The following is a 26,200-nucleotide window of genomic DNA, read 5'->3' on the forward strand; positions in this document are numbered from 1 at the left end:
GGCAGCGTCAATTGTTTTTTTATTAAATTCTTCCTCCATAGGATAAAGTGTTGAGAACCTTTTTGGAGGAAAAAACTGTTTATCTGGGTGCTCCCACTCAGAATACATAAGCTTTTTTAGCAATAAATGGATAGGAAAAGCATGAATAGCTTGGGGAGGCTTTAGACAAGAAGTGGGCTCATCAACTGGTTCAGCTGATGGCCGCATGACTGAATTCAGTAAGAGATTGTACCATCAATCTTTGAGATCATGTACCTGATCTGTTCGTATTTGACTCTTCAGAAGAGGAGTCATTAGCCTCTTCCTGGTCCCCTTAGAGAAATTCATCATCTCTCACACCCTGTTCCTCAATTTGAGGGTCCTGGGAAATGGAAGGGGACCTATTGTGCTTAGTCTCACTCTGGGATGCGATTAAAGCCTCAATTTTTTGCTCTAACCCCAAAATGGTTGATAAAAAAACCTCTTCAGTAATATAGACAGGGGTTGCAGTGTTGAAAGCAGTTGCAACACCTAACGACCCTGATGGCTCACTCTGACCAGCCATCTCTGAACTTTTAGGGGAGGATGCCATCTTTTTTGAGATGGTTCTAGACTTTTTTGTGGCTGAGGGAGTCCTTCTTGAGCCCTTTTTTGAGGTGTTTTTACCCCCTTCCGACCAAAGCAGACTTACCACCAGAAGGAGTACATCCACTGCTTGAGCAATAGTCCAGCCACTGCTATTAATGCTCAGCCTGATGCATATAGTAAATGTGTCAAAAAGGAATGCCTGTGTCAACAAACCTTTCATGCCCCTCTTTGCTCTTGTCTTGTGACAACTTGCAGCCAGCACAATGGAGTTTTTAAAGCACACTCCCGCGCCGGACGTTGGAGGACGATTTTCTCTGGTAAAACCAACAGACCCAATCTTCACCCCTCCCACGGTGGGTTTCATTAACAAACCTTCAGGAAGCGGGGACCCTCGGGGAACCGACACTCCTGGACCCGTAATAGCACCCCACCAGTAAAACGTTATGGCTTTAAAATACCAAAGTACTGGACCCCGGGTCCAGCTCTCTAAAAAGAGAAGTATTAGAGGAAAAACCTTGTTTCTTTGGATACGAGACCCAGGTACCATTCAATCCGGCCTAAAAGACATTTTGAATGCATCCGGCTACATGGCTAGCCCCAGCAAGGATTGCTCCAGTGGAGCTCAGCACAGCACATCTTTACTAGTGAAAAAACTGAGGTACTCCCTGTAGTGGGAGGGGTTATATAGGGAGTGGACTTTCCTGTCTTGGGGTGTGCCAGTGTCCATCACCTGAAGGTGGCCTATAACCCACATAGTAACTACTATGGCTCTGTGTCCCATTATGTATGATGAGAAATGTAAAATGCACTAAAAATGCATAGGTGTGAATCAGGCCTCAGCCTAGGTTTACATATATGCGATGCAGGAAATACGACAAATTCTGTGCGTTTCCCGCACGCATTTAAATTGCATCATGTTCCTGCAATCTGCTGCGGTGTCAATTTTAAATTACCAACATCCCAAAACAGTTCACAAAATGCAGTGCGATTAATTGCCAGAATCAAATTGCATGGGTGTGAACACACGTGATCCAAATCGGGTGCGGCAAAAAATGCCTGCAACATTTTTTTTTTTGGTGTGGTGCGATTTGATCTGATACAATATGAATGCACTCAAATTGCACTGCAAAGAATGATGTGATTTGCAATTCTTGTCCGAATCACGTGCGGTTTCCCTCACCGCTCCTGTGTGAACCCAGACTCAAGCAATATTATCAGGTGTGATATCTTCTGAGAGAAACTTTAGCACAACTTCATGAATTAGGGCCACTGTGCTGCTTTTATAGATATAGGTTGCAACTAGTGGATCATACAGTATATAGAAAAGAACATGCTACAAACAATTCAGTTTTTTATGTAACAACTTTCTGTTCAACATCCAGATAATGCAAGCTTGTGTCTAAAACTAAACACAGAAGATGACACTTATGCAAAAAGACAACAGTTTATTATATTAACTGTTAAGAAGCATTTCAGGTTAAGCATAAAGGTTTATTTTACAAGGTGTTTTGTCATCTGGTAAATAAAATTGGTTTGAATTTATAAGACAGAATACATATTGATGAAAGTGAAAACATTTTCTGGTGGAAATGCAATTAATGGTAACTTTCGTTAGCACATGGTACTGTGTTACATTCGCATTGTTCAATTATTTTGATCTGTATAGTAGATTTTGATGAGTCGGGACAGTGAAGGTCTATCGATTTTACTGAGGTGCGCACTGGACTGCAACAGCGGCACCTACCTTCAACTGCTTCAAATCCATCATGATACCTGAAATAAAAATGCAGAGAATGTCAGAAATTGCAGATATGTCAATGCTACGGTAGTGGACAGGGAGTAAAATGTAGAGCTCTTTTATATATTCTATTAAGTCAGCCTTTCTTAACCTTCTCAGTACAGAGGAACCCTTCAAATAGCTTTCCAGTCTCAGGGAACCCGTGCTAAAAGTGATACATTAGTGTGATAGTCAGTGGGAAGAATGCTCCTTACACTTGTAGTCATTGGGTTGAGTAACCAATACAGGGCCGGTGCTACCACTAGGCGGAGTAGGCAGCCGCCTAGGGCGCACTACCCCCCAGGGCACAGCCATGGCCTCTGTCCTAAGAACTGCGTGCCTCCAATCCCCCAATGTGTCCCGCTGAGTGCCCCGCTGTTCCCTCACTCTCTTCATAGAGTAAAAGCTTACAGCGCCACTTCGGGACTCCTTTAATCCAGCCTGTCCCTCTGGAGCGGATCCGTGTGTCTGTGTGTTTGCAGCAGAGGGGTGTATTTGTAGCTGCTGGCTTTTGATATTTTTTTATTTTTTTATTTTTTTTTTTATTTTTTTTAGGTGGACCTCCTCTTTAACAAAAAAAAATAATTAAATCCACAAAGGCTATTTTTAACACCACTATTCCTTTATATTAGCTTTTAATATGTACAAATGCAGCAATTTAGAAATTGGATGAAAGGTTTAGCACTGGGAAACACCTTTTGAAAGATAAAAAGTGCATTTTAGGTATATGGATCAGACCAAAATGAGGGACAAATGAGGGGGAAAGAGGGACAGAGGGATAAGGGGAATCGGGGACAGTCCCTCCAAATCAGGGACAGTTGGGAACTATAGAGTTTCCCCCTTACAAATACCTAAAAAAAAAATCAATGGTGTAAGTGGGGACTTATCTGAGAGGCATAAATTGCTCAAAGAACCCCTAGCTACCCTGGAAGGAACCCTAGGTTTTCACTGAACCCTGGTTGGGAAACCCTGTGATAGGCTATATTTATGCAAGTGACTCCCTGTTAAGCCTGGAAACACTGTTTGTGTTCCGGGCACCTCCTCTTCTTCACATGCCAATATGAAGACTTCAAACCTTCTGCCAGTGTTTAGCCTGGCATTCTTTTGTATAAGCACAATGTTTTGGTGCTGTACACCTAATATAACTAAGTACACTTTATGGCCTACTATATCTTAACCACACATGGAAAGATACAGCTACATTATGTGGACATTTGACCATCACACCTATTTGAACATGGTCATTTTTATGTGTTTGACCTGCGTTTTGTTAAAACAATTTTCTGGATTTTGGAGTGTTTCTGTGGAATTTTGTGCCCATAAAAAAACTAGCATTTTTAAAGGTCAGGTACTGATGTTGGCTGAAAAGACCTGGCTAGCCATCTGCATTCCAAATCAGCCCAAAGATATTTAGTAGAGTTGAGAACTAGTGAAGGGCTTAGGCCGGTTCAGACATGACATGAAGTTCTTATTCTGGGAAGCTGTCAAAGCCTACAGGCAATCATTTTTGGTGGAGGCCCCAAAGCCACAAATATGCATGTCCCCTTCTATACATGTGGCTGTGGGGTGGGGAATGACTCTTCCACTCATATTTGCCTGTCGGCTTTGACAGCTTCCTAGCAGGAGACCTCAGTCGGGTTCAGGCTCATGTCTGAGCATGCCTGAGCTCAACCCTACTGAGGACTGAGCTCTATGCAAGTGGTGGAGGGAGACTGGTCAGGCAGCCTTCTGAGAAGTGTGATTTGTTCCTAGGCAAGGACTGAGAATGTGGGAGCGTGTACTGACAAAAAACAGTATCCCCACCCCACAAAAACTTGCAACGTAGTTACAGGCTAATGGGAGAGAGAGAATTGGCGGTACATCACTTTTTGAGTGAAGGTCAACGTTAACCACTAGAGATCCGCGCTATAGCCAAATGACGGCTACAACGCGGACCTCCTTTGCCGGGATTACTATTGACGTAATCCCCTGCACGAGCGGCCTGCGCGCCCCCTGAGGGGCGCGCACGGCGCGCTCTGTGATCGGCGAGTCTATGAGACTTGCCTGATCACGGATCTGAGCAAGGGGTCGATCCCGACCCCTTACCACGTGATCAGCTGTCAGCCAATGACAGCTGATCATGTGATACAATGGAGCCGGTAATCAGCTATTTTCCTCCTTGCGCTGACAGCGGATCACCGGCGTCCGTGATCGGGACATCAGTCCCGATCACGGCCAGCTTACCAGTGCCCACCTGCCCCTTGCCAGTGCCACTTCAGCAATAAATAAGTGCCCCCGTCAGTGCCCACAGTGCCACCCATCAGTGCCCACAGTGCCACCCATCAGTGCCCACAATCTGCCTCAACAACGATGCTGCACCCCAGTGCCACATATCCGTGCCCATCAGTGCCGCCCATCAGAGCCACCTATCAGTGCCCATCAGTGCCATCTATCAGTGGTACCTATCAGTGCCCCTTAGTGCCACCCATCCGTGCCGCCTTATCTGTGCCCATTAGTGCCGCCTTAACTGTGCCTATCAGTGCCCACCAGTGCAGCCTATCAGAGCCCACCAGTGCAGCCTATCAGGGCCGCCTCATCAGCGCACTAAATGAAGGAGAAAAATGACCTGTTTGCAAAATTTTATAACAAACTATTAAACATGATTTTTTTTTTTTTTTTTTTTTTTTGTTTGTTTAGCAAAAAATAAAACTCCCAGCTGTAATTAAATACCACCAAAAGAAAGCTCTATTTGTGGGAAAAAAATTCTAAAAATTTAATTTGGGTACAGTGTTGTATGCCCGCACAATTGTCATTCAAAGTGCATCAGCGCTGAAAGATGAAAATTGGTCTGGGCAGGAGGGGGGTTTAAGTGCCCAGTAAGCAAGTGGTTAAACCATATCTTTATGGAGCTGACTTTGTTCACAGGGGGAACAATCATGCTGGAACAAAAAGCTGTTGCTAAAAAACTGAAAGTGCACAATTGTCTAAATATCTTTCTATGCTGTAGTAATAACTATCTTTAAGGCCCTATTCACACTAGTGTGATTCCTCATGCATCTGCCATCACGCTGCAATGCTCGAGAAAGGAAATCACATTATTCTCTAGTGTCTGGTGTCTGGTCACATCAATGCAACATGGTGCAGTGTGATATTTGTAAAGATGGCACTTCTTTTGGTGCAGCTTAATGTATTTTGGCCCCATAGCCTTTGATGGAAATGCATGAAAAATGCAGGTACATGCATTTTTGACAGGGTTTGGGTTTCGCAACCAGCCTCCTCCTGTTACAAAAAAAATAAAAAATGCACGAAGCATGAAAAAGCATAAAAAACGCAAATAATGTGCTACGATAATGCAATAGCACTAGTGTGAACCTGAGGTGAAGGATGGTGATACTTTTGAAGGCCAATTAAAGTAATTTATTTGTATCTTCTGTTTTGTTGGTTTTGTTAAGTTTCTGATACCATCCATCAAACAGCTCTTGGTGCCAATAAGACCCTACTGCATGTACATGGGCTGACAAGCAGAGATGAGCTCAGGAATGTTCATATACCAGTCCGAACCCGTCTGAACTATCCTGCCAGAAAGTTGTCACTGTGACTGCAGATCACCAAACATCAGAGGCCACAGCACTCTGTTGCCATGTAAATACACAGCCCCTGTATACACATGGCTGCAGGACAGGGAACACCTCCTTTGTTTCTGATTGATGGACTGCACTGACAGCTTACTGGCAATATAGCTCAGGGTTTGGACTAGTTTCCGAATATACCTGAGCAGCTGATGACATAGCAGTATGTTGCTGCCCATTCATTGTCCAATCAGAAGATTGAAAAAAACACCATAACTGGTGGCATCCTCCTGACTGTGTAGTCAGGCAGAGGTTTGTGAATCAGGGCAGACAAGATGGCTATTTATTTGTATGCCTGAATTTCAGCCTTAATTGCCCAATTTATTCAGTTGTTCAGCTGAATACATTTTACTATTCTGCCAATCTGTTTAGAAATATAAATGAGAGTCAAAATAAAATCTAAAAGCCATGAGAAGCTCCACTAGTAATAAAATGATTGATGAAAACAGAATAATGTATTTTTCCTTACCATGATTCAGACTCGCAGTATCCCTGACACTTGGTCAGTGGCACTTCAGCCGTACAATTATCCTTAGTGATGGTGTGTTTGTATTGATGAGGGCTGCAGCTGGTTTCTAAAAGAAAGGACATAAATTAATATGTTACCTTTACAGGAGAAGGATCCCTCACATCATATTCCTTTCTTAAAATACAGTATACAATAGGGCTTCTCTTCTATGCTTGTCTGCTTTTGGTATACACTAGCATAGAAACACTATGGCTGTAGTAGTTTTACCTCTGACAAGTGTACTTTATAACTTGTGACTTCTCAGCCACAATTAATATCAGCAGGGTTCCCCAGTTGGGCTCGGTTCACACTGCTGCCACATGGATTCCGACTTGTGAGACCCCGAGTCGCATGACATGTTCAGTTTAATGTTTCCCTATGAGAGCCGTCTTAACTGCTATACACAAGTCGCTCAAACTTTATGCCTCACACACGATCGAACTTACCGCCAACAAATTTGTGGAATTTTGTCCGAAGGGCGTTGGCTCAAACTTGTCTTACATACACACAGTCACACAAAGTTTGGGCAACAATTACGAACGTAGTGATGTACTATGTGGTTTTTAACCTCTTTAGCGCCACCCTTTGGGCTTTTTCTGCATATTAAGTGTTAGTCGAAGTTTGGTGAGTTTTATTTGCACTTTTCAGTTTGCGTTTTTCATTATGTGCTTTTCAGTTTGTTTCTGAATGGCCAGATATGTTGCGGAATCGGAGGAGATAACGTGTTATTTATTATTGGCCTTGGAGTTATTGCTTTGATATTTTTTTTTTGGTTGAATGATGATTTGATTTTGTATATTTTCTATATTTTTTGATGCATAGAATGGACTTTTTGGTTAAGTTGTATTGGCGGATAGCATATCTAATTATTTTTTTTTTTTTAATGCACAATAAAAAAATTGTGGAGAATAATACTTGGCTATGTGTTTTACTTCAAATGACAGTTTGGGAGTAGGCAGTAACATTTAAAAGAATACAATGTAAAATTAACAAGGGACACCAACATAGTTGTATCTTTGATATTAAAAACTACGGGATAATGGTGTTGTGGTAACTTGCACCAAAAAAAAAAAGAAGAAAAAGAAAGCATAATATTATTGATATCGCTAGAAAAAAAGCCTTTGAAAATTAATTTGCAATAACTCCATCAGTATCACCAGCAAAGCAGCTTCATTATTATGCCATTAAAGAAGAGAGAATGTGCGCTGCATTTCGAGATTTCATAATTTGCCACATCACAAATGTTAATTCTCCATTACAAACGCTAGTTTACAAGATGGACCGCTTCTGATTCCGAGCATGCGTGTTTGTACTTTGGACTTTTGTCTGACGGACTTGTGTACAAACGATTGGAAAATCTGACAACACACATTTGTTGGTGGAAAATTTGAAGGCATGCTATCCAACAATTGTTGGCGGAAAGTCCAACAACAATTGTCCAATGGAACATACACATGGTCGGATTTTCTGCCAACAGCTTGACATCCAACATTTCCCATTGGAAAATCCGATCGTGTGTATGGGGTTTTGGAACAGGTTCCTGAACTACTTTGGTCCGACTTGGGTGCAATTTGAGCCCTTGTACATGCTCCTAAATAGCATCCAGATCAGATCAAGTCGGGAGGAAGTCACAGGGCAAAGTCGCATGCAAAGTTGTACAACTTTGCCGTCGCAGCAGTGAGAACCAAGCCTTAATTGATGGATTGTATTTCTCTGACAATCATGTCATTTCACAATACAGTTCACTGCTCTAATTACAAACATATGTTAAAGTAGAACTATAGGCAAATCTTTTTTTTTTTTCTTAATTTTGGATAGAGTAACAAAGATTTTTTTTCACCATCTATGTCCCATTGAGGAGATTTCCCTTCACGTCCCATAGCCAAATAGGACGTGAGAGGAAATCCCTGCAAGTTATGGGAATTCCTTGGGGACCCTCGGGTCACCAGAACTAGTGTCCTCATTGGAAGATTTCCCCTCTTACTTTTTATGGGGACAACCCAAAATGTGGGACTTTCTTTTTTTTTTTTTTTTCCACTTTCAATAATAATGGTAAACAGGACAAATGGGATGCACAGACAGTGATAGAAACTACACTTTGCCCAAAACGAAAAAAAAAATGTTTTGCCTTTAGTTATAATTCAATCTCTTCTAATACATTGCCAAATTGAGGCTCGATTCAAATCTATGCATGTAGCTCTTGAGCGTTTCTGCACTGCTTTTTTACTGCGATTTGCGTTTTCTTTTTTTTTGTTTTTTGTTTTTTTGGGGCGGATTTAACCACTTCAGCCGCAGAAGGTTTTAGCCCCTTCCTGACCAGAGCATTTTTTACAATTCGGCACTGCGTCATTTTAACTGGTAATTGCACAGTCATGCAATGCTGTACCCAAACAAAATTTGCGTCCTTTTTTCCCCACAAATAGAGATTTCTTTTGGTGCTATTTGATCACCACTGCGGTTTTTATTTTTTGCCACATACACAAAAAAAGCACCAATTTTGGAAAATTAAAATATTTTTTTCTTTTTTTTCTATAACAAATATCCCCAAAAATGTTTTTAAAAAACAAATTTCAGCCACACTCGGCCGTTCACCAGATTCTCCGTCCTGAACACCTGACCACCATAGGGAGAGCCTGGGATGTTCTCCATGTCACCCCCCACAGTGATACGTCGTTTGGAGGCGTGCTGAGAACATCTGAGTGGATCTGAAGATCACGGGACATCCGAATGAGTGGAACGATCTCTGGCATCTGGTTATCGAGACGTCTATGGGATTCGTGATCGAATCTGCGCAGTTTGACCTCCCCTAACAGGGGGCCACTGAGGATCTGGTAAGCCTCCATCTATTAGTGGTGTTTTGAGGTGAAGGGTCCACGTGGTCAAGTACTATTTTATTGAATGAACAAGTTTCAGCTACTTCTGCTTCATATTTACAAGGGACATTACTTATATATTTTTTTTTGCATCAATTTACATATGGTCATTTGAATTCACAGTTTGTTTTATTATCTCATTGGACACTTGAGTGTTATAAGATTTTTTCATTAAGATTTTTTTCAAAATATTTGAGTTTTTTTTATTTATATTTAATTATTTTTTTGCACAATTTGTCAGGTCACATTCACATTTAGTGGCCAAGCGCTGCACTTTATTTCTTTTGTTTTATTTGTGCCCAGTATCCTGGTTATGGTGTTCAGCTGCTGATTTTTTATTGGTTTTTACTAAGCGCAGATTTTTCTATTTTTTCTGTGTGTAGAGCATTACTCTCTCTCCCAGGGGGTTACGTTGATGTTTTCATACCACCAGTGAGTATACCTCCTTCTATGTCCACATCCTATCTCCTTTATAACGTGGAGTGTTTTTATCAATATATTTTACTTTATCCTTTTGTTTTCTACTCGTTTTGAGGACAATAGCATGCTCTTGTGTTTGGATTGAGCCGAGCTTGTCTGCTTTTTGGATATCTTGGATTGGAAGATTATATCCATTTATATTGTGACAACCTATATATGGTTATCTCCTTGTTACTCGTATGTACCACCCCCTGTTTGAGGCTATAATACAAGGATACTTTAATTTATGAACCAGTAGGTATATATTTCTCTGTTTATTTGTTCTTACATATGTTTTTGATCTTGTCTATGTTTCAAATTACATTGATTAGCTATGTATCTGATAATCTGAGTAATCATGGCTTTATTATATTAATTCCAGCTGGTTTCTATGAATCCTTGAGAATTGCTCTTTCTGTGAGCCAACTCTTGTCCTACATTGGACAATTCTTCTATAACTATATGTTGAATAAGACTGACACTCTTGCAAGGTACATTTTGTTTGTCTTCATGCCTATACATGTCTTGAATCTCTGACCAGATAGAACGATGCTTCAAAAATGTGTGTTGTTCCAATTATTGTCAGGGCTGGCTGCTCAGCTGTCGACTAATTGCCAGCTGTCATCTCTCTCCACAGTTACCAGCTGTTCCTGATCATGCTCATCTGACCTGCCTACTTAAAGCTGTCCAGCTCACTTCACCTCTGCCTTCACCTTGGTCACATCACTAGAAACCATCTCCTGCTGTTCTGTTTAAAGACTGGCTTGCTGACATCCCTTCTGGCTCCTTCTGGCTCCTTATGCTGCTTGCTGTTGCTCTACTTGGATCCCTGACTTCTGGCCTGGCTGACTACCCGATCTGGTTACTGGACTCTGGCCTGGCTGACTACTCTATCCGGTAAATGGTCTCTGGCTATGCTTTGACTACGCTTTTTCTATTTACCTTTTTATTTAATAAACAAGTGTGATTTAATTGTACTTCTGTCTCGGTCAGATTCATGGTTTCTGACAATTATAAACATATTTGTTTTATAACTTTTAGATAGTGAGACCCCTTTTCCTTGCAACCAACGAATCCCGAATGTGTCCTGATGAATCTTAACGGCAAAACGCACTAGGGCTCACATCACATACTGTATATTTCTATGTATATGGTTTTTTAATCCTCTTTCATCTCCTTTTTATACTATATATTGTGTATGTTCCTATGGTTCAATAAATATTACTTTTTATATACTTATTCTTTACTGTGCCATTAAAGTCCGATCTTGGGTCACCTTTTGGGACCCTTCTTTTTTGTATTCCCATAATTATTCACGGATGAGGCAATGTGAGTGCTCTATTTCCTTGTTATCAACGTTAACCACTACAATACAGGGCACTTTCGCCCCCTTCCTAACCAAGCCCAATTTTCAGCTTTCATCGCTCTAGCGCTTTCAGTGACAATTGCGCGGTCATGCTACACTGTACCCAAATGAAATTTTTATCATTTTGTTCGCACAAATAGAGCTTTATTTTGGTGGTATTTATTCACGACTCCGTTTTTTTATTTTTTGCGATATAAGCGCAAAAAAGCGGAAATTTGGAAAAAAAACAATATTTTCTTTTTTCTATTTTAAAAGAAATCCAATAAAATCAAATTTTGTCATAAATTTAAGCCAAAATTTATTCTGCTACATGTTTTTGGTAAAAAAAATTCCGTTAAGTGTATAATAATTGGTTTGTGTGATCACGGACATATGTACGCAAATGATCATGTACATATGTGTGCAGGTGATCACGTACATATGTGTGCACATAATCATTGGGACAAGTGATTTTAGTGGGACATATGTGGGGGACATGTTTTTATTATTAGGGACATGTGTTTTTATTTTTTGGGGACATGTGTGTTTTGGGGACATATGTGGGGACTGTGTTTACACTGTGTGGTGTGTTGTGTGTTTACACTAGACTGAAGATCAGTGAGTAAAAAGCTGTAAAAAACATCTCATACTCACTGATCATCAGCCGGCTGCAGCAATCTGCTCTCCTCTCCTCAGCGATGACTTCTGTGTGAGGAGAGGAGGAGCCGATTGCCTAGCAACAGGCTGTTTGTTTACATCACATGACGGCCGTGATTGGACACGGCCGTCATGTGATCAGGAGGGCCAATCACAGAGCCCTCCTGCCGATCTGAGATGCGCCGTGTCCGGGTGACACGGGCGCATCGGGATCGCGCCGCTGCGTGGGCACGCGCGCTCGCGATCCCGCTCCTCCTGATGGACGTTCCTGAACGTCCTATCAGGAGTAGACGGCTCCCACCCGGCCGTATATGTGCATTGGCCGGGTGGGAAGTGGTTAAACATGACAAATAGAGAGGGTGAATCATCCTAACTAGTCCAATCTTTTTCTACTACCCAAAACAAAAAATTTTGTCTATAGTTATACTTTAAGTTTTCTAAAGCCAAAGTTTTGTTCTGGTGATTACTGTATCTGGGACAGACAATGGTAAAAAAAAAAAATGTAAATGGTACATCTTCCCCTTGAACAGACGGTAAGAGGAAATCTTTTTATAGGGACACCTCTTCTGGGGACAAATATCTAAGAAGGGATTTTCACCCATTTCCTGTTGTATCTCCAGGGCAGGAACTGGAGAAAAGCCTCCCAAAAGGTACTTACAGTGAAAAAAAAACTGACAAAAAAAAAAAGTTTCACTCATTCACTACATTACCCAGGATAGAAAATAAAGGTTTTGACTTTAGATATTCTTTAAGCCTATTACTGTACAAATAGTTTGGAACTATGTCTCACTGCCAGGAGCCCATTCACACATTGCGATGCTTTCACCAAATTACTACCCTTATATATGCCATTGACTAAATATCGGCATTTGTCCATTTAAAGGCGCTCCTTGTTGTCTCACTGGGGTTGATTTACTAAAACTGGAGAGTGCAAAAATCTGGTGCAGCTGTGTATGGTAACCAATCAGTTTAGAACTCCAGCTTGTTCAATTAGGCTTTGACAAAAAAACATGAAAGCTGATTACCAGATTTTGCACTCTCCAGTTTTAGTAAATCAACCGCTCTGTCTCTTTGTTTACATGTACTGCGGGGAAATGAGGAATGAGCCAAGACAGCAGCTGCTTGGAGTAAAAAAGTGCAATTTTAATGTTCAGATAGAGGTGAGTTCAATGGACACCCAAGTTAATATATGGGCTTGCATCTGTTACTTTGCCCTAAATTTAAAGTGAACCTAACAGGTCAAAACATAGGAGCTGCCACTGCTGTGTTTTTTTTTTTTAAGGTACAGCTTCTTAGCTCCTATTCCAATCCTGGCTTTACCACCTTGAGAGTCAGTGACCTAGAAGTACAATAGCAAGCAGCATCAGACTTTAGTCTTTGTATACTGCATGTTTTGCCAAATCAGTAACTTACAAATAGAAAAGCTATAATCAGTATGAAATGTTCCATTTTGAGTGAAACTGTGGTCTCTCTTCAGCTGGTCTACCACCTTGCTAGCATTCACATGTCCAAAGAAATAGACACCCCAAACCAGACACTCCAGTTGCTTAGGACTTTATTGTTCCATTGAGAACTCCATATGTCTGGATGGAGTACAGAGTCCGAGGTAGATGGAGTGTATTTTAGAACAATAACGTTTTAGGTGAAGTGTCTCATGTCAGGACCCAGTTCTTAGGACATGTATGACAACCCCAGAACACGCACCTTCAAAAACAAGGCAGGGATGAAAGTTCCCTATTATTGTTATACATTTACTTTAGGGGCATTAAAAGGCAGGACCCTTCAGGCACTCATGGTCTCAGCTTCAGCCTGCTACCAGTATTTGCATTTTATTAATAGTAAATAAAAGGCTGGAGACTACGTACGTGGTTTAGTTGTCTGGGTTACATCAGAAACTGTTGAAGAAAAATGACAATATTTTAGATAAAATAAATTACACATAGATTCAAAGAATGTAAAAGGATCCAAGTGTCACATTGGCTTTATCCCTTTCTTTATGTCATCTAGATTTCCATCAGCCTGCTTTGCTTCTGGTCACCCTACTACCTAGCAATTTCTGTGACTCAAAGTGCATGTACAGCTTCATTGCAACACGCTTGTCTGACATACAATCCACATACAGCCTCAGGGCGGGTCAAAGATACAACAAAATCTGTATTTGAATATATGATTTGTAGGTTTTCTTTAACCACTTCAGCCCCGGACCATTTTGCTGGCTTAAGACCAGACCACTTTTTGTGATTCGGCACTGCGTCGCTTTAACTGACAATTGCGCGGTCGTGCAACGTGGCTCCCAAACAAAATTGACGTCCTTCCCCCCCCCCCCCCCCCCCCCACAAATAGAGCTTTCTTTTGGTGGTATTTGATCACCCCTGCAGTTTTTATTTTTTGTGCTATAAACAAAAATAGAGCGACAATTTTGAAAAAAAAAAAAAACGCATTCTTTTTTACTTATAAAAAATATCACCCAAAAATATATACAAAAAACATTTTTTTTCCCTCAGTTTAGGCCAAAACATATTCTACATATTTTTGGTAAAAAAAATCGCAATAAGCGATTATTGATTGGTTTGCGCAAAAGTTATAGCGTTTACAAAATAGGGGATAGTTTTATGGCATTTTTATGAATTTTTTTTTTTTTTACTAGTAATGGTGGTGATCAGCAATTTTTATTGTAACTGCGACATTATGATAAATCGGACATTTTTGACACATTTTTGGGACCATTGTCATTTATACAGCAATCAGTGCTATACAAATGCATTGATTTCTGTGTAAATGACACTGGCAGTGAAGGGGTTAACCAGGGGATGGCAGTGTAGGGGTTAAGTGTTCCTAGGGGCGTGTTACTAACTGTGCGGGGCTGGGCTTTGTGTTAGTGAACACTGATCTCTGCTACAATCACATGGAGCAGAGATCAGCATCACTTGTTAGGCAGAACGGGGAGATGCTGTTTACAATGGCATCGCCCTGTTCAGTCTCCCTGTGAGACAATCGCGGGTATGCCCGCGGCTGGACTCACGGGGTCCTGACCGACACGCGAGCGTGCCGCCATATAAAAATGGATGTACCTGTACGCCAATATGCCTGCCCGTGCCATTCTGCTGACGTACAGCGGCGTGTGCCAGTCGGGAAGCGGTTAAAGTGACACAAAAAAATTTAAGTTTTCAGTGTAAACCCTCTGGTCCTATATTCTATCTTACTTTACCACAGGCACATATTGCTCTATGACCTATTCTAAAAAAAGTTTGTTCTCCTCCAAAAGTTCTCTTAAGAGTTTGTTACCTTCAGGAGACCCAAATCACAAAGTTCAAGATGAAGATGAGATGAAGTGAATCACAATGGAGGGCCCGCATAGGTAACATTGAAACAAGGGCAGTAGGCATTAGAGGCTGAGGACCCTTTCACACCTATGCATTGCGAAAACATTGCACAAACAAGTGCTTTACAGTGTGCTACTGCAATGCATGGCATTTTGAATGACACCTGGATGCACGAATGCAAAGCCACCTGCGATTGCTCCTCAGAGAGCCAGAACGGTGGGTGATCTGTCAATGTAAACAGACAGATCCCTCTTCTGCCAGGGGAGTAGAGAGATATCTGCTGTTCCTAGTGATCAGGAACAGCGATCTCTCTCTCTCCTCTAGTCAGTACACTCCCTCTACAGTTATAAAAACCTCCCTAGGGAACACTTAACCCCTTGATCGCCCCCTAGTGTTAACCCCTTCCCTGCCAGTGACATTTATACAGTAATCAGTGGCTATTTTTAGCACTGTAGAAATGTCAATGGTCCCAAAAAAGTGTCCGATCTGTCTGTGCAATATCGCAGTCCCTCTAAAAATCTGAGATTGCCACCATTACTAGTAAAAAATAAATAATAATAAATGACATTTCTAGCCCCTAGTTTGTAGATGATATAACTTTTGCGCAAACCAATCAATATGCACTTATTGCGATTTATTTTACCAAACATATGTTGAAGAATAGATATTGGACTAAACTAATGAAGACTTTTTTTCTTTTTGGAGATATGTTGTTTAAAGATTTTAAGCAATACATTTCAAAAAGACATCCCCTATACTGAGTTATTGGAACCGGGGTGCATAGAGTGGTATTTGTGATGCTGGGCAGCCTCTATACTATCCACTTAAGGACCGCCGCATGTAAATCTACGTTGGCACAATGGCACCGACTGGCACAAGCACGTACATGTACGTGCTTGCCTTCCAGCGGGTGGGGGGTCCGATCGGACCCCCTCCCGCTGGCTGCGGCTGTCTGTTTCGCTTCAGGAGCGATCCGGGATGAGGGGATGGCCGTTGGTTTCTAGCCATCCCCTCTCGATTGCTCCTGGCTAATGAGAAGCTTCCCCTGCCTGTGTAGTGTAAACACAGGCAGGGAGGAAGTGATGTCACTTTCCTCGGGGTGGTCCTTTTGACCGGACTGCGAGGAGAACACATAGTAAGTGCACCAATCACTACAGTGACATGTAGGTACACATAGGCACACAAATCGCCCCCCCCCCCTCCAAGTCACAGTGTCACTGATTGCAGTGATCATTTATTTACTGATAACTGCATTTAGTGTCAGTTGTGACAGTAAAAAGTGTCAGGGCAGTTAGTGTTAGGTCCAGGGTAGCCCCCTACCCCCCCAATAAAGGTTTAACACCCTGATTGCCCCTAGAGTTAACCCTTTCACCCCCTTTTGCCAGTGTCACTAAGCGATCGTTTTTCTGATCGCTGCATTAGTGTGCCGCTAGGTAGCTAGTTTTTTTTTTTTTTAGGCTCACCGCCAGGTTTTTATAGCGTTAGGTACCCCCATATACTACCCAATAAAGGTTTTAACCCCCTGATTGCCCCTAGAGTTAACCCTTTCACCAGCGATCACTGTATAAGTGTCACTGGTGATGCTGGTCAGCCAGTTAGTTATTTAGGTTCCCCATCAGGTTTTTATATAGCGTCTGGGACCCCCATATACTACCTAATAAAGGTTTCAACCCCCTGATTGCCCCTAGTTAACCCTTTCACCCCCTTTTGCCAGTGTCACTAAGCAATCGTTTTTCTGATCGCTGCATTAGTGTCACTGGTGCTGCTAGGTAGCTAGTTATTTTTTATGTTCACCACCAGGTTTTTATAGCGTTGGGTACCCTCATATACTACCTAATAAAGATTTTAACCCCCTGATTGCCCCTAGAGTCAACCCTTTCACCAGCGATCACCGTATAAGTGTCACTGGTGACGCTGGTTAGCCAGTTAGTTATTTAGGTTCCCCATCAGGTTTTTATATAGCGTCAGGAACCCCCATATACTACCTAATAAAGATTTTAACCCCCTGATTGCCCCTAGTTAACCCTTTCACCAGTGATCACCGTATAAGTGTTACAGGTGACTCTGGTTAGTTTGCTTTTTATAGCATCAGGGCACCAATAAAGGTTTAACCCCCTGATCACCCGGCAGGTGATATCAATTAAGTTTTAGGGTCAGGGTCTGCGTCGCCCCAGGCAGCGCTAGGTTAGTGCCAGTATCGCTAACACCTATGCGCAAAGCATACACCTCCCGTAGTGGTATAGTATCTGAACAGATCAATATCTGATCAGATCTATACTAGCATCCCCAGCAGTTTAGGGTTCCAAAAAAACGCATTGTTAGCGGGATCGGCCCAGATACCTGCAAGCACCTGCGTTTTGCCCCTCCGCCCAGCCCACCCAAGTGCAGTATCGATCGATCGATCACTGTCACTTACAAAACACTAAACACATAACTGCAGCGTTCGCAGAGTCAGGCCTGATCCCTGCGATCGCTAACAGTTTTTTTTGGTAGTGTTTTATATTTAAATCCTGAAGGCGGTGCTTGGTTTTCGGGGTCCCGTACGCAGCTAGGCTCCCAAAAAGTCCCCCACATGTGGTATCCCCGTACTCAGAAGAAGCAGCAGCAATTTATTTTGGGGTGTAATTTCACTTATGCCCATAGCATGTGTGAGCAATATATCATTTAGTGACAACTTTTTGTAAACTTTGTTTTTTTTTTGTGTCATTATTCAATCACTTGGGACAAAAAAAAATATTCAATGGGCTCAACATGCCCCTCAGAAAATTCCTTGGGGTGTCTACTTTCCAAAATGGGGTCAATGGGGGCATTTTATGGCCTTCGAAACTGTGATAGGTAGTGAGGAGTGAAATCAAAAATTTGCACCCTTAGAAATCCTGAAGGCAGTGATTGGTTTTCGGGGGGTGCCGTACGCGGCTAGACTCCCAAAAAGTCCCATATATGTGGTATCCCCGTACTCGGGAGAAGCAGCAGAATATATTTTGGGGTGCAGTTCCACATATAACTATGGCATGTGTGAGCAATATATCAGTGACAACTTTTTGTAAACTTTTTTTTTGTGTCATTATTCAATCACTTGGGACAAAAAAAATATTCAATGGGCTCAACATGCCACTCAGCAATTTTCTTGGGGTGTCTACTTTCCAAAATGGGGTCATTTGGGGGGGGGGGTTGTACTGACCTGCCATTTTAGCACCTCAAGAAATGAGATGGGCAGTCATAAATTAAAAGCTGTGTAAATTCCAGAAAATGTACTCTAGTTTGTAGACGCTATAACTTTTGCGCAAACCAATAAATATACGCTTATTGACTTTTTTTTACTAAAGATATGTGGCTGAATACATTTTGGCCTAAATGTATGACTAAAATTTAGTTTATTCGATTTTTCTTATAACAAAAAGTAGAAAATATCTTTTTTTTTTTTTTTTTTTTTTTTTTTTTTACATTTTCAGTCTTTTTCCTTTTATATCGTAAAAAAATAAAATTTGCAGAGGCAATCAAATACCATCAAAAGAAAGCTCTATTTGTGGGAAGAAAAGGTCGCAATTTCGTTTGGGTACAACATTGCATGACCGCGCAATTACCAGATAAAGCAGTGCAGTGCGAAATTGTAAAAAGACCTCTGGTCCTTAGGCTGACAATTGGTCCGGGGCTTAAGTGGCTATTTAGGAAGAACCAACTATTACCAGTGGCCCCTACAGGGTTAGAGCTACAGATACAAGGGTGTCTCAATAGGTTGCTGCAAGAGAACGACCAGCCTAAACTGGAAAATAGGCAAGGATCAAAAGATAAAGCTCAGTAAGTGTTTACATCAGCTGCTGAAAGTTCTTAATAACTTAGGGTTCAATATCACTTAAAGGTAAGTCAGTGACTATGTAGTGAACCAAGGATGAGCCCCAAAGCCTTATTTCTAAAAATAATTAAGCACTGTTTGCTTGCATATGTCTCTTCTGACCTATGGGGCGTGATTTACTAAAACTAGAGATTGGTTTTCTATGCAGAGCTGCAGCAGATTTTGCAATCATCTTCCATGGTTTTTTATTGTCAAAGTTTGAGCAACTGAGCAAGCTAAAGGTAGAAGCTGTTTGGCTGCAATACACCAGATTTTCCACTCTCAGGTTTTTGAAAATGAATCCCAAAGTGTCGTAGAATAAACGTGCTTTATCACACAGCATTCTTGTCTAATGTGTGATCCAGGTTTCTTTCTAAAAGTATTGTCACAACATGCAGTAATACCAGAGAAGTAGGTATAACTTTTGTCAAATATGAATTCCCTTTGATATGCTAGTGCAGGCTTGTATACAGTACTCGAATCTAAAGAAGCTTTAAAGTAGAATGAAAGAATAAACCTTTTTTTTTTTTTACATTTTGGATACAGTAAGGGAGAGTTATGACACCTGCCATTTTTTTTGCCATTTGTGTACCATTTGGGGGAGATTTCCCTTCACTTCCTGTCCTATAGCTAAAGAAGAAGTTAGAAGAGATCCCTCCAAAGTGAGATGATCACTTGTTGTTTCCAGTTTGCCAGAACTAGTGACCCCTTTGCGATTTTTCACCTTTTTGACTGTTCTAAACACATTCACCTTCAGTGATAATGTTAAACATGACAAATAGAGGGGGTGAATCATCCTAACTAGGGCACATATAGCAATAAAAACCTGGCAAGAGAGTCCAATCCTTTTCCACTATCCAAAACAAAAAAAGTTTTGTCACTAGTTATACTTTAAGAATTTCTAAAGCCAAAGTTTTGTTCTGGTGACTACTGTCTCCAAGACAGACAATTGTAAAAAAAAATGTAATTGTACATCTGCCCCCTGAACAGGCGGTAAGCCCCCTTTCACACTGGGGCGGTGCTTTTTAGCTGCGCTTTACCGTCGTTTTAGCGGCGGTATACGGCCGCTAGCGTGGTTTTACCCCCGCTAGCAACCGAAAAAGGGTTAAAACCGCGCTGCCCCATTGATTTCAATGGGTAGGAGCGGTTTAGGAGCGGTAAATGCACTGCTCCTTCACCGCTCCAAAGATGCGGCTGGCAGGACTTTTTTCACCATCCTGCCAGCGCACCACTCCAGTGTGAAAGCCCTTCGGCTTTCACACTGGAGTGAAAGGGGCCGTTTTTTTTACAGGCGCTATTTTTAGCGCTGTAGCGCCTGAAAACCGCCCCAGTGTGAAAGGGGCCTAAGGGGAAATCTTTCGATAGGGACACCTCTTCTGGGGACAATTATCAATTAACAATTAAAAAGGGATTTTCACCCATTTCCTGTTGTATCTCCAGGGCAGGAACTGGAGAAAAGCCTCCCGAAAGGTACACACGATGTACGGTGTCCTTTGCACAGTGTGCACCTAAAGTTACCCCAATTGCTGGTGTTCTTCTGATCCTATACTACAGGCAGCTGCAGTAATTACAGTTGGTGTGTTGTGTCATCTGCACAGTGTGCACCTAAAGCTACCCCAATTGCTGGTGTTCTTCTGATCCTATACTACAGGCAGCTTCAGTAATTACAGTTGGTGTATTGTATCATCTGCACTTAAAGCTACCCCAATTGCTGGTGTTCTGCTGATCCTATCCGCAGGCAGCTATAGTAATTACAGTTGGTGTATTGTGTCATCTGCACAGTGTACACCTAAAGCTACTCCAATTGCTGGTGTTCTTCTGATCCTATACCGCAGGGAGCTGCAGTAATTACAGTTGGTGTATTGTGTCATCTGCACAGTATGCACCTAAATCTACCCCAATTGCTGGTGTTCTTCTGATCCTATACTACAGGCAGCTGCAGTAATTACAGTTGGTGTACCGTGTCATCTGCACAGTGTGCACCTAAAGCTACCCCAAATGCTGGTGTTCTGCTGATCCTATCCGCAGGCAGCTGTGGAAATTATAGTTGGTGTATTGTATCATCTGCACAGTGCACCCCAGTTGCTGGTGTTCTCATACTAATAATACTACAGGCAGGCAGTTGATTCTGCTAGCTGCAGTATAATCAGTATATACACCCCAGCTTTGTGTAACTACATCTCCCTGCAGGCTATTAGTATGTCTGGAAGGCCAACAAAGAGAGGCAGACAGTCATGAGCCAATAAAATAGGGCAAGCAGGCTCTGTGTCTAGAGGCAACAGTGCTGGTCGTGGACACGGTGCATCCTCATCAGCACGTGGCCGTGCGACATGCTTGTCCTTTTTTTTTTCGGCAGCTGGCCATTTTGAGCCACAACATGCCGAAGACTTGGTAGAGTGGATGACCAAGCCGTCCTCATCCTCTCTCACCCAGGCTCAGGGTACTGGCAAAGCAGCTACCAACATGGCCTCATCCCTCGGCTCAATGGCATCAGTTACTCCTTCCCTAGCCCCACTATGTCCCCCAGAACTGTTTGAGCACAGTTTTGGGTACATGCTCCAGGAGGATGCCCATCATTTTGAAGCCTCTGATGATGATACCCAGCTAGAGGAAGGCCAAGAAGGACAGCAATCTGGCAGTCATACTGCCAGGTTTGCTCCAGTGATGAGGAGGGAGGGGGTGATGAGGTCACTGACTCCACATAGGTGCCTGATAGGAGAGAGGAGGAGGCACATCTCCAATGCGACAGGATGCCCGCCAGGGGCCAGCTTAAGGGCAGCACACCGACTGCATCAAGCCGCAGAGCTCCACATGTGCAGGGCGCTGCCTCTGCACGTTATTCCAAAAGTTCTTTGGTGTGGGCCTTTTTTGAGACGAGTGCATCAGATCGCGCCGCTGCTTTTTGCAACATATGTCTCAAGCATATCTCGCGTGGCCAAAACATCGGCCTCTTGGGCACCACATGCTTGACCAGACATATGTCGACCTGCCATGCAGTTCATTGGCAAGCGTACCTAAAAGACCAACACCAAAGAACAAAGCAGACCTCTCCTTGCTCCTCATCAGCTGGGATCTCCAACCCCACTATACCCCACTATACCTTCAGTCCTCTCTGAAACCTACACTGAGAGGAATGAAGGTGTAGAATTATGTGTGTCACAGCCAAGTGCTTGCGGGCAATCTTCTAGCGGTACACTGAAGTTCGATTGTACCAGGCAAATTTCCCTGCCCCAGCTGCTGGACCATAGAAAGAAGTTCACTCCCAGCCATCCACATGCCCAGCGGTTGAATGCTAGCTTGGCTAAATTGCTAGCACTTCAACTGCTGCCTTTTCAGTTGGTAAACTCGGCCCCCTTCCGTAAGTTTGTGCAATGTGCGGTTCCACAGTGGCAGGTCCCCAAGCGTCACTTTTTCTCACGTACGGCGATTCCGGTTCTCTACCTGCATGTGGAAGGCAATGTCCTTGCCTCGCTTTACAGGGCGGTCAGCGGTAAGGTGCATATTACCACTGACTCATGGTCCAGCAGGCATGGACAGGGACATTTCCTATCTTTCCATTGGGTCACTCTTCTGGCAGCTGGGAAGGATGCAGGACAAGGTGCAGTAGTGTTGGAGGTTGTTCTGCCACCATGCCTCCAAAATGCTACTACTGATTGTGACACACTTCTCTCCTCCACACCCTCCTCCTCTTCTTCTTCCTCCATGGCCTCTTCATGTGCTTTATCCTCAGAACCAGTGGTGCTCTGTTGGCCTCGCTGGGCAGGGCGGTCAGTGGTAAGGTGCCTATTACCGCTGACTCATGGTCCAGCAGGTATGGGCAGGGACGTTGCCTATCTTTCACTGTGCATTGGGTGACTCTGCTGGCAGCTGGGACAGTGTCTAGACAGTGTTCCTGCGTCTCTGCAGAGCACACTGGAAGAGGACGTGGAGGAGGATTGTGTCAGCATGGAGGTGGAACCTGGCACTCAGCAGCAGCAGTCTTTTAGGGATAATTTACAGTCCTAAAAAACCCATGGACTTGTATGTGGCTTGTTGGAGGTGGCTGCGGATCATGTTCTCCTTTGTGACCCAGAGGACTCTGGACCGAATGCCTCAGCTAACCTACGTTGCATGGCCTCCCTGATCTTGCAAAGCCTGTGGAAGGATCCTCGTGTTCAGTGGATCAAGGAGATTGATCATTGCTGGCTGGCAACCCTCCTTGATCCATGTTACAAGGGTAAGGTTGTGGACTTTATCTTGCCATTGCAGAGGTAGCAGAGGATGAAACCTCTTCGGCAGGCCTTGCAGAAAAGTCTGTGCAACGCTAACCCAGAGACTGGGAGATTACAAATTCCTGGTCCTGGACAACGTGTTGCTGAGACTTCGGTCAGTCACAGAAGGTGCGGTGGAGAAGGTGGCTGTCTAACCGATGCGTTCAGACAATTTTTCTCCCTTCGTCTTTCAGGACAGCACCTGGAGAGAGCGCAGCTCCACCCACTTTCCCAGGAAACACCGCAGATCACTTTAAAAGACCGGACACTTCCACCATGGCCTCAGTTGTAGTGTTTCCTCCGGCCATGGTGGAAGCGCTGCAGGGAACCAAGGGGTGCTGCGCTCTCTCCAGGTGGGGAGGGTTTGAGGCATGCCACTGTTGCGCAGTTGGTACAGACCTGGCCAAGCTTCCTCCCTTCACGCGCGGGGGTCGCTTCGGTGCCCGCTCTCCTTCATACCCAGGGGGGTCAGGCTGTGGAGGTTCCTCCTTCCTTAGACCGGCGGCTGGGTTTGGTACGCGGCCGAGATTCATATCTCGCGCCGTTCATCAGGCTCATGCCTTCCGGGTCCGGATGGCGAGTGCGTCATTTCCGGCCGGGGGCGGAACTTTCGACGGCGCGACGCCGCTTCCGGTTCCTGCCGCTGGAACGCAGGGAGAGGGGGCCGGTCTCCTCGGCTGACATCACTTCCGGGAGGCGCGGAATTCAAACAGATAAAGCGCCCAGACGCCATTCGATCCTCACTGACGATGGAGGAGGATCAATCGGCGGTGGCAGGAGCAGGAGCCACAATTGTCAGCCAGGCTCAGGTAAGCAGAGGCAGCGGTCTCTGTCATTACTGTTAGAGCTTGTTTGTTTTTTCTCCCTTCCTGACTTGGGGAAGCCTGCAGCATTGTTTTCCTAGAAATGTTATGTAGGAATAATGCTTTCAATGTTTGTTTAGTGAGTCTGTGGGGGGATTCACTGGCTGAAGAGCAAATAGAATGTGAAATCAGTTAAAATCTGTTCTATTTGGCAGCATATCTTCCTGTGTCTACTTTGTGTTTTGTAACTCAGGTTTGGCATCTTTTTTCTTGGTATATTTCAGAAAGCAAAAGAAAAGACCAAGCATGTGTCCCCTCCTAGCAAGAGGAGGTGCCCATCATGTAGAAATGTTCTAAAAGATTCTTGGACTAAGGTGCTATGCAGGTCCTGCATAAGCGACTTAGTCAACGAAGAAGCAGCCTCCAGTACCCCTGCGTCTCAGCAGGGAGAGCTACTAAGTTCTTTCAGGAAAGAATTTTTAGACACTTTTGAATCTTTCCGGTCTTATTTAGACAGACGCCCAGCTGCGGGTGGTAGCTCAGCGCCCCGTTCTCACTCATCAGCACCTGCACCCAGGGGGGGCAGTGACTCTGAGGAGGAGGAGGAGGAACACGCTATGTCCTCTGTTTCAGAGGAGGAGGCAGAGGAAGCAAAGGAGGCTTCCGCTTCTTCATCCCGGTATAAGTTATCCTTGGAGGAGGTGGATGACTTACTGAAAAATATCCACACGACTCTAAATATCACAGAGGATAAGGCCCAACTGTCACTACATGACAAGATGTTTCAGGGTTTGGGCGAGGTGAAACGCAGAGTTTTCCCTGTGCATAAGTTTCTATCCGAAACTGTCAAGAAGGAATGGAGAGACCCTGAGAGGCCTCCTTTCTTTTCTAGGTCTCTCAAACGCAGGTTCCCCTTTGAGGAGGATAGCTCACAGGTGTGGAACAAGAAACCTAAGCTCGACGCAGCCTTTTCCCAGGTCTCAAGGAATACGGATCTTGCGTTCGAGGACATGGGTATCCTCAAGGATCCCATGGACAAAAGAGCTGATTCCCTGCTAAGGAAGGCCTGGGACTCAACATTAGCAAACCTCAAGCCAGCAATGGCTTCAACTGTAGTAGCCAGAAATTTAGAGCACTGGCTAGAACAGCTAAAAGATCATATTGAGGCAGGAACACCTAGAAAGGACCTGCTCGATACTTTGCCTGTTCTCTTAAAGGCAGTAGGGTATATGGCGGATGCCTCGGCAGAGTCAATTAAAATGTCAGCCAGGTCCTCAGCCCTTATAATCTCAGCCCGTAGGGCCTTATGGGTTAAGACATGGGCAGGAGATACTGCTTCAAAAGCCAAGTTATGTGGTCTTCCGTTCGAGGGAGACTTGGTATTCGGCCCTGACCTCAAAGCCATTCTGGATAGAACGGCTGACAAAAAGAAGGGTTTTCCTCCTAAAAAGAAGGTGATTCCCCAGAGCACAAAGAATTTTTGTGCTTTTCGAAAAACCTCTGAGACCAAGGAGACAGGATATAGGAGGCCCTGGAAGCCTCAGAGGGGAAGGGGCAAGTCGGGAGTGTTATTCCGTCCCCCTACCCCGAACCCAAAAAACCAGTGACAGTCTTCCAGCTGTGGGAGGGAGGTTACAGGCCTTCCTTCCACAGTGGAAGTCAGTGACGGACAGTCTGTTTATCCTCAGTATAATAGAAAGGGGTTACAGACTGGAATTCGATCACTCCCCTCCCGCACGGTTTTACGTAACCCAGGCTCCTCAGGACCCAGAGAAGTCCGTAGCCATGATCTCTATTCTGGGGGAACTGATGCAGCAAAAAGTGATCATGGATGTTCCCCCCGAGGAGAGGGGATTGGGCTGTTACTCACACATTTTTCTTGTAAAAAAAACCATCGGGCAAATTCAGACTGATCCTGAATCTGAAGGTTTTAAACAAATCAATCAAATACAAAAGATTCAGGATGGACACAATCTTCTCGGTAAAGAGTCTTTTGATGCCAAACTGTTTTATGGCGTCCATAGACTTAAGAGATGCATATCTCCATGTGCCCATGGCCATAGCTTCACAGAAGAATCTGAGGTTTGCACTCAGGACGGGAGGCTCGGTGATACAGCTCCAGTTCAGAGCTCTCCCGTTCGGTCTGTCCTCATCCCCAAGGATATTTACCAAGATCGTAGCAGAGGCTCTAGCCCCCC

At 43.6% G+C, this 26,200-nt stretch overlaps 1 protein-coding gene across 1 annotated transcript in view; it reads right to left on the reverse strand.

The window, feature by feature from the left end:
- Nucleotides 1-2,039: 2,039 nt before the first annotated feature.
- Nucleotides 2,040-26,200, reverse strand: part of LOC143925889 (uncharacterized) — a 168,150-nt gene continuing 143,989 nt past the window's right edge. Inside the window, exons 36-38 of the mRNA XM_077450215.1 lie at nucleotides 13,660-13,689; nucleotides 6,422-6,527; nucleotides 2,040-2,340 (exon numbers count right to left, since the gene is read on the reverse strand). Of these exons, the coding sequence (XP_077306341.1) occupies nucleotides 2,163-2,340; nucleotides 6,422-6,527; nucleotides 13,660-13,689 (314 nt within the window). The 3' untranslated portion in view covers nucleotides 2,040-2,162. The remainder of the gene's footprint in view (nucleotides 2,341-6,421; nucleotides 6,528-13,659; nucleotides 13,690-26,200) is intronic.

This window comes from Lithobates pipiens, unplaced genomic scaffold (assembly GCF_037356315.1).
Source record: "Lithobates pipiens isolate NorthernLeopardFrog02 unplaced genomic scaffold, aLitPip1_a1.2 Scaffold_10, whole genome shotgun sequence".
Classification (NCBI taxonomy): Eukaryota; Metazoa; Chordata; class Amphibia; order Anura; family Ranidae; genus Lithobates; species Lithobates pipiens.